At 40.5% G+C, this 9,806-nt stretch overlaps 1 protein-coding gene across 1 annotated transcript in view; it reads left to right on the top strand.

Moving 5' to 3' along the window:
• Positions 1 to 9,246, top strand: part of znf385d (zinc finger protein 385D) — a 95,162-nt gene extending 85,916 nt beyond the window's left edge. The window contains exons 7-8 of the mRNA XM_005472874.4: positions 3,203 to 3,304; positions 8,156 to 9,246. Of these exons, the coding sequence (XP_005472931.1) occupies positions 3,203 to 3,304; positions 8,156 to 8,407 (354 nt within the window). The 3' untranslated portion in view covers positions 8,408 to 9,246. The remainder of the gene's footprint in view (positions 1 to 3,202; positions 3,305 to 8,155) is intronic.
• The last annotated feature ends 560 nt before the right edge of the window (positions 9,247 to 9,806 follow it).

The following is a 9,806-nucleotide window of genomic DNA, read 5'->3' on the forward strand; positions in this document are numbered from 1 at the left end:
AGACGGGGGGGGGGATATATAATAAGTTGAAGTAAAAACAATATGTTTGATTGAATAAATGCATTCAAATGAGTCATTTCACAGTATAGGGGAAAGTAGAACAGCTAGACTGGAAAACTGACACAAACATTAAACTTGTAAGTGCAATTTTACAAGTTGAGCTTGTTGTGTGTAGTTTCCATTTTCTCCTTGTGCCTTCAGTGTCGTATGGACTGTTGAAGATCTGAAACACAGAATGCAGATAACTCAAACAAAAACCAAACTACAAAGAGCAACACAAGAGCAGAAAATCCTGGAAGATAAACACAAGAACTCAGATTATAAATAGTAAGCAAGGTATCATGGAGAAGCGTTCACAGACAGCTCGACAAGGACAAAAGGAAAGGAGGCTTTACATACAGCACACAGTGGACTGATTACTTATGAGAAACAGGAGGGAGAGGAAAACAGGTGAACACAATTAACAACAGGAAAAAACAGTCAGGGAATCAGGGGAAGGCAGAAAGGAAACAAAAGTGACACCAAACATGAAGGAAAACAGGAACTAACCAAAGAAGACACGAATACCAACTCTAAACAAACAGGACCGAGGCATGAGCACAGTATAAGAGTGAGAAACTCTGGGAAAACTACGACTACAAAATAATTACCATTGGCATCTCAGTCTTAAGAAACCGAGATGCCTTCAGGTGGTTGGGCCTTGACACCATCTGCTACTGCACTGCAGGCTGACGCATGAAGTCTGTGTTGCAGTTGGTACAAATCAATTGGGAGGTCCTGGTTTCGGTGGTTGCCACAGGACGCGTCCTCTCTGCAGCGATCTGACCTCTCCAAAGATCGCCAGGCAGCACAAGAGCTTTTCCTTTGTCCTTCTCCTTAAAACATAGTGTGGGATGACTGACTTTTCTGATGCTCTGAGCTAGCTGTCCACATAGCATTGGTAGCCTCTTATCCTCCATGTGACAAACATACCCCAACCAACGCAGGCAGCATGGGATCAACAGGCAGAATATGCTTGGTATGTCTTGGTGTGAAATGCAGTCCTGCCATCTACCAATCTTGAACTTGAATATATTAAATAACAAGTCCTTGTTTGGTTAATTTGTGATCTTTAACTTGTCCTTAAACCTGTTTTTGAAGGCAGAAAAGCACAGTACCCTACATTATTATACTAAACGTATTCCTATAAAACTCGCATTTATCTGCAGCTTTTGGGAGAGCAAATTAATCCTCGCCTGGAGATATGAACCTGCCTCTTATGGATGTTTCTTTCAGGGGTTTTTTAGATTATGGATTATTTTAGATTCTGTAGTGATGTTTGAATGTCTGAATCTGAAAAAATGGTATTTTGTTCATCTTTGAAAACGAACTTATTTAAAGTTATGTCAGAGCCAGACTGGATTTAAAGAGCAACTAGAAATGAGTTTTACCTTTATTCCTGTTGGATATCTGTCTGAGGTCTTTATGAATGCAGAAATCCTTAAAAAAGCTGGTTGAAGGTCAAGGAGTTGCCCGTTTTAATTCAAGATTAAGTGAGGTCCGATAAGAGGTGACAAAGATGCAACTGTGACTGAAATAGCTTCGTGTGTATCTTTATAGCTCCTGCGGGACACTGTGCAAATCTTCTTTTCTTGTAGTGCTGATCATTCTGTCATGTGGGGGAATGTCTTCTACAGTAGCTGAAGACCACTCTGTTTTGTCTGAGCTAACCTCGAGTTTTCTCCCTGAAGACAGACGGGATGTGTATGAATTTTTCATGCGAGGACTTTTGCCGAGTACTTCTGAACAGCAGCAATTCTCTGTGAAAACAATCCAGCATGACACATTTTAGTTAGAGCTGAAAGCAGAAGAAACGTGTGATTGTTAAGCCCACTGCAAGGGCTTGTGAAATGTAGACACAGCCAGAAATTTGCCTTTTGTTGTCAGCATGTACCCACTCTGAATTTGCTGGCTTTAGGTCAGACTGTATTTCTCTGTCTTCTATTTTATTCTATTTCATATTGAACGCCCGATGCTCCGAGGCGTTCAAAATGAATTGTATTTAACAATGGAATATACTGTGGCATTTAGTAAAAAGCTCTGCAGTGTAACTTGCAGCGATAGAAGTGCAGACATTTTCACCACAGGTGTGAAAACCATAAAGCTGTAAGATCTTTTGCCATGAGTCAAGAGATATATTTTTGGTCCTCATACCTCCTTTTCTGTTCCCCGTGTTCACTCTTCGGTTCAAAAGGATGTGAAAAAAACAGAGGTGATGATGATGAAAAGAGCTCAATTTTTCTAGCTTTTTCTGAGCAGTGGCCCGTTTATGGGGGTATTAGTGTAGCAGTATCATTTGCAACTGTGTGCCTATTCTGAATCTGCACTCTGTGTGTGCGTTGTCTGGTTTGTTTAGGTGTAAAGAAACCTCGAAGCGTCTGCTCAACTCTGAGCACACATCAGAAACCTTTAAACGTGGATTTACATTTATCTCATTAGCGTGATTTTTTTTTTTTTTTTTTTTTTAAACCCTATGTGTGGGTTCAATTTTGTTTGTTTTAGATAAACTATAAGCAATAAATGCCAGATGTAGCCAAAATGACAAATTAAAACACATATATGCAAATTAATATTCCGTTTCTAGATTTCTACATTTGTCAGGAGGTTCAATAAACAAACCAGTTTTTAAAAATGGGAATTTTCTGGAAACTATTTCATGGTTCAGACTTTACAGGGTTAAGAAGAAAAAAATAAATGTACATTTCCATCTCAGTGATGCCTCCCAATCTATTTTGATTTGACTGTTTCTGTACAAACTGTATTCACATTAACAGATTGTTGCACACATTCAAAACACTTTACCACATTTGCACATTTTATTGCTGCAGTACTGCAGTTGTAGGGTAAGAGGCTGTCTCAGACAGATTGTTATGAAACTGAATGTGGATATTTTTCAGTAGAGCATGAAGAGGACTCCCTGTTCTGTGTTGGAGGTGGTTTAATGATTAAGTCAGAAAAACAAATGACTTACTAGTCTTACTGAAACTGCTCTGTAGCATAAACACATTTATTTTTTAATTCATTTATACGAGTTCCCTGTTAGAAATCCCAAATTATCAATCTGTTTGTGTTATTTTCATGTCAGAAATTTCATACTGGAATAACCGCAGTAAAAGAACAACATTAAAGTGTGACTCGTTTTGAATCTGTGTCTCATTTCCAGCACATCAGCAGCCGGCGTCATAAAGACCGAGCAGCAGGTAAACCAGCCAAACCGAAATATAGCCCCTACAGCAAACCACAGAAAGGCCAGACCAAGCAGCCGGTGAGTCACTGCACACCTCAGTTATCTTATCAGCAACATGAGTCCAGACTGCTGCATTACAAAGTAGGATTTAGCCAGATTTAGCCCTGGGTTTTTTAGCAGAGATACACCAATTTCAATTTTCTGGGCTGATTCTAATTTTAGGAAATATAACTTACAGCGTACACTATTCTTTTCTTTGTGGGAATTTCTAATTTATATTCACAGTAAAACACTAATCATGTCATAACATATCAGTTTTTCTCCAATTGTGCTCCAGGTTAGAGGAACTTTTATCATTCTCACTCAAACAAAACTCAGTATAAACTGATTCTGGTTAATGGTCAGAGCAGAAAAGAAGTAACTGCAACTAACTGATCTAACATACTTTACATGTTTGTTTGCTACTCTGTGGTGGTGTTACTGACTGAGCCTCACAGAACATGTCAGAGTTACAGCTGATAATGAATAACATTTACTGTACCTGAAATTACTGGAATACAAATAAAAGAAGTCTTCTATGAGCGGACGCAGGTCAAACACAAGTTGGTCGAGCTGCAGAAACTGAATGTTTCTGCATTGACGTTAACAGACTATTATGTATTACATGTTTTTTATGGAATATCTGTGTGCCATTCATTTTTTATATCGATTTAGGTGTTTACACAGCACATTACTACCAAGTGTAACAATGGCAGGTTGCAACATTCAAAGCTCAGCTTATAGGCCGATATATCTGACGCTGACCAACGGAGCTTTCTTTGTGTTAACAACCTAAAACCCCAGTTTGAGATTGTGGTTATCACTACAGCGGTTATCAGCTTGCTTTGTTAATCCACCTTAAAAAAAAGGTGTGTTTGTTGTGTCATTTCAGTCTCTGTAAAAATGGACTGAAGTGTTGCTCGCTTCGGACATAGAGGAACAAGTGATGGAGATATATATATATATATATATATATATATATATATATATATATATATATATATATATATATATATATATAACAAAAAAAAAAAAAAAAAACACCCAGCACGCCCCTGCGGGCGGTTTATCCTACAAGCTCGGGTCCTCTACCAGAGGCCTGGGAGCTTGAGGGTCCTGCGCAGTATCTTAGCTGTTCCCAGTATCTTAGCTGGGCGCGCACACACACACACACACACACACACACACACACACACACACACACACACACACACACACACACACACACACGTAAAGAATATATTTATTTCTGATACATGATAGCTGCATATTAAAGGTGTGAAACCTACACTGTGCGTTCAGGTCTGACACACTCCTTTAGCCCAATGACAAAGGTGTCAAAACACTTCATCTAGTTTCTCCCAAGATTAAAGTGAAATACATTTTATTGACTGAATGTTCTCTGCAACAAATAATAGACTAATTGATTTTTCTAATCTGTGCTCTGTTGGCTGCGACTTCAGCAGCGTAGAACAGACGTGGCAGCAGATTGGGAATTTTCTGCATCACCAACCGAATGCATGCAAATTCCAGACAGTTTGCACTGCACAGATTTTACTGCATGGCTTTATTTAGCAGTGTTACTAACATGCAGCCCACCAAGCTCCCTGTAAAATAAAAAAAAAAAACATATCACACAAAACTATGAGCAGAACCTGCTCTTGACCATGTCACATGCTTAACATAGGTCACCATGGCGACCTAGCCAGGCAAATAAATAAAGCTGTTATCGTGAAATCTCTGGCTTTAGGCTCGGCACACCTTACTACCCCATTAATCTCCAACTAACCCCTCGGGGTATGTTGATCTTGCTTTGTTGTAAAGGCCATCGGTATCAACACAACAGGCAAAGTGACTCACAGCTAATGGGCTCCTGGAAGACAGACTCATCAACCCACGAGCAGCAGTTTGTAGATCCTTTGTCTTTCTCTTCTTTTCCTGCTTCTTCCAGGTGCTGCAGCTTCTTGTGGTCATAGTTTGTTTTTGTGGGAAAGAACAGAAAACAAATCAACACTCCAAAATTCTTTGTTTGTCAGCACAAAATCCTGCATATCTCTACTAAAGTGTTTTTTGATTAAGCACGCTCAGTCCACTCGACGGTACCTGTTTCAGTAAAATGTCAGCTCTCATAACCGGATCACCCATTATCCAGCTTTTATTAAAAACCTGTGACAGTGTGCGATGCCATTTAATTTGAAAACTTGATATTTTATTGACAAAAATGGCACGGCTGAAGGCTTTTCTGAGCCAGCGTGCTGGAGGTGGAATGCAGGCTCGCGTTGAACACTCTTTAGAGTTGATTGTAAATGTCAGTTTTAACTTATTTGGAGTGCCCCAGACTGTGGTCTTCAGCATCACAGCAGTTCATATTAGAGTCAGGCAAGCTGACAAACCGCAGAGCAAGAGAAATGCATTGAAAAGAAAACTTCCAAATACTTTCTTGAGGTCATTGTTTAACTTTCTGGCGTTCTGTAGAAAACCCGATCTCTCTCGCACTCCCGGCGAGTTGAGACAACTGCTAAAGGATTTTTGAGTGTCATATGACACATGATTAGCAGCATGCAATAAGGAGCCATATGGAATCAAAGTGGGGAAGATAAAGGACAGCCGAACTTTTCATCTTACAAAAGAGGCACCAGAAAAGCGCATTCATCACACCCACTGTTTGGTGAGACGAAGCATGGGGGTTACCAGTGTGGGGGAAATGACTTTTTCTGAAACCCATCATTGACTGAGTTAACGGAGAGGAGCTTCTCTGATGAGCACAGAGTAAAGAATGCATCCCACAGGGCTTCGGTGCCTGAATCAGTGATTGATAATCCATGACAAGTGCTGCCATACTGGTGCCATGAGAATACTGATATAGAAGATTAAGCCAGATAACTTTGGTGACCTTTAAACCTTTTTTTTTTTTTTAGGTTTTTGTTGGAGGTCAGGCACAGTTTGTGTCCCTGTCACATCATGAGTTTTACATTTGTCTTTAATTTTTTTTTGGCCTTTTCCTTCCTCTGTTAAAACTGTGAGAGTATATTATTAAAGCAGTTATCTCATTTTGGACATAAACTCTACTATACGAAACACTGCCATTGAATTATTCTCATGCTGCTCAATAATACTGGACACACTCATTTCAGCTGGCAAATGCCTATCAAACAAAACTGTTTCAATTAGCAGCTGATTTCTGGCACTTGTTTGATGCCCCATTGAACTCTCTAGCCCCACCTCACAGCCGGAGCAGTGCTGTCAGTTTTCTGCTTATATGTGTTTTATTTACTACAGTTAAGTTTATCCCAGTTTAGAGCTTGAGTATGTTGCAGACACCACAGCACATCATCTGCCTCCATCTCACCCTCTCTTTTTGTTGCGCTGCCCCTCTGCTTGTTCTCCATCGCTATAGCTCCATGAACCTTCCTTGCTCCATAATTAATATCCTTTGCCCAACATACCCACTCTCCCTGCTCAGTACATGTTCAGACCATCTCAGCCTTGCCTCTCTAACTTTAAATCCAAACTGTTCGACCTGAGCTGCCCCTCTGATATTCTCATTTCTGAAAATCCTGTCTCTCCATGTCGTTCCCAACTAGAATCTTAGCATCTTCAACTCCAGCCACCTTCAGCTCTGCCTCCTGGCAGCAAAGCAGCTGATTTTACAAAGGAAGATAAAACTGGAATATTAGAAAAATATAAAGAGCTTAAACACAGAATACAGACTGAAAGTAGGACAGAGAGAGAACAGCGGTGTGAGTGTGTGAGAGGAAAAGCACTGCACATTTAGTTTATTTAGCCTATTGCTGTATAAATGTGTGAGACCTTTAAACAGTTTAGTCAGTAACACTGGAAGAGCTCTATTAGCTTGATAAGGTTTGCCCTATTCTAAGCCACAAAAGAAATCCAGCATAAATGCTGAATGTGGAAGTTATCAATATCACAACTCTATCATTAAACTCTGGGAGAATCTAATTAATATTGAATATTTCATCAAATAATTAGACTTTAGCCAATGTGCAAATTCAGGAGGCACAAATAGATGTCCGGCTTTAGGATCACGTTCATGTTTATCCAACAAAAAATCATTTCCAGCCAACAGAGGAAAGAATATCAAGGAATAAATTTGTACTTTTTTTCATCTGTGAAAAAACATCCACTATCCATGCACAGAGATCTGAGAATTGATGCTATTTTCTGGAGAACTGATTAGTCAACAGGATATGATTTCATACCTATCATTAATCTGGAATGTAACTTGGGGCTAGAACCCCCTTCTATTACAGGAAATCCCAGGTTAACCCTAAAGTTACCTGGAGAAGAGAAAATCCTGTTTCATAATAAAGGCCTCTGGTCTCAAAACCAATTTGTAAACGAAAACAGACAAACTTAAGCAGGAAAAAGTAAATGTAGTACGTTCAGTGAACAAATCATTTCAAAGCGTTTCTGATGTAGTATGTAGGACGTATTTTAATTATCCCGCAGTGTGCTCCGTTGATTGTTGAATAAAATGTTTGAACGTTGTAAAATGTCGGTCCAAGCAGACCGAGCAGGATTGGTAGTTTGTCTAATTTACAAACAGCAAAACTTGTCTTGATTTTAGCAGTTTAATTTAGATTTATGCTCCTGTCCTGGACACCTATTTGCTCTAACTTAAGATCACATTCAAAAGCCATCTTGTTTTTTAAAATAAAAGAATATTACATTCTTGTATCGCTGTTTGAACCAGGCAGGATATAATCTAGAACTTCAGATACAATTCTTAGTATGTCAATTAAGTTTTAAGTATACGTATACTTTGTGTGACAGCTTTGCAGAGATGTCTTGATTATACCGTTCCATTGCTCTCTCAGTCCTGTGCACATATAAGGCTGTATTAACTGTCTTTTCCCCTGTCTCCACCAGATAAAATTGATTTTGGGGAAGGAGCGCCAGTGTCAGCCTCTGACCACACAGATCATACCTGCTCACCTGGCGGCAGTGGCAGCAGCTGCCGCAGCCATCGGCAACTCTTTCACGCACCGCACGAACAGCGCCACTAATCACACCCCGACCCCTGCGCTCTTTCAGACACAAACCCTGCCTGCTGCACTGCTCCGCCCAGCCCCCGGGCCTATCAGGACCTCCCATCCGCAAGTCCTATTTGCCCCTTATTGACCCATTCGACCCAGCTGGAGCTGCTCTGCCTCTGCTCAAGGAACTGACCATACGGGTCACCCAGACCAGGCCAAGGAGTGCTTTCGGCAACCGTACTCCTTCTATGCATCCAGAATACTGAACATCATCGTGTCATGATCGGACCTGTACTGTTTCTCACCTCTCCTCATGTGGATTAACCTCCATACAGAGCACCGGGTGCTTTCTCATGCTGGATTTCTCTAATCTCACTGGACTTTACATGCTTTCTGTGCCATCCTGCTGCCCATGGCTCATGCCTAGCCCCCGGACTTGAACCTACATTGTACCGCAATAATATATAAGACTAACCCCGTGAACTATGCAGTGTCATTATTTCATGAAGCGAGGCGCAGTTTGAGCTAAAATATGGTGGGGATATGCTTTCTGTAAAGATGCAGCGTGGCACTTAGATCACTGCTTTGGTGGAGGATTACTGTCACTCATAATTTAAAAGGTTGTTACAAATTGTAGGAGTGAGCAAAGCCCTCCTCTGTTCCTGTATGCACTTTAAGCCCCTCCTCCGTTGATGTCTACATTAGATGGTTAGACTATGTTAGATGGTTAGTATATGTCGTACTGTGTGTTTTTTGTATCCGTCCTCGAGTGAGTGAGTGAGTGAGTGAGTGAGTGAGTGAGTGAGTGAGAGAGAGCGAGAGAGAGAGAAAGCTTGCCATCCACCATAAGCCATCCCAGTCGATATCCAGCACACGTTGTCACTGACCATGTCTCGGGCCAGAGGGACCACAAAGGCTTGTCTGTGTTAACTGTCAATGTGTAAAAGGTGAACAGTTTCAAATAAAAGAGCCCTAATTTGTTAATGCTGGTGGCCATGACCAATTCATTGGATAAAATCACACGTGTTACAGTCATGGTACTCATATGAGCTTACAACATTGAATTACATCAGCAAGTTCTGAATAATTTTTAACAATATTTGATCAACCAGTGTACAGCTGTGTAATTTCAATAATATTCATCCAGTTTTCAAACATTTCTAAAGAACACCACAAAAGTGAAAAGAAGATTATTTCCATGTGCAATAATTTATATGTGCTGCTATGGCTCTGTTCTGAGACCTTCCAGGCCTTCCACACACATACGAGCATAATGGGATTCTCACATGGAAAGTGTCACGAGCATTTAATTCATTTTTAATAAAAAGCAGGTGGGTGAGATGAGTGGTGCTAGAGCCAGTGGGCGTGGTCCTGACAGCGACTTGCAGTTTATGTGCACGAGTCGAGAACACGCCCACCCACGTTGAAGATCAAGAATATTGGACATTCGAGTTGGAGACATGGAACTAAAATATGAGATCATGCTAAACTTCAAGGTGACAAAATGGGGAAAATTTAATTCTGGCTCTGGCAGAACAGCCACT

The sequence above is a fragment of the Oreochromis niloticus genome, linkage group LG11, assembly GCF_001858045.2.
Source record: "Oreochromis niloticus isolate F11D_XX linkage group LG11, O_niloticus_UMD_NMBU, whole genome shotgun sequence".
NCBI classification, from domain to species: Eukaryota; Metazoa; Chordata; class Actinopteri; order Cichliformes; family Cichlidae; genus Oreochromis; species Oreochromis niloticus.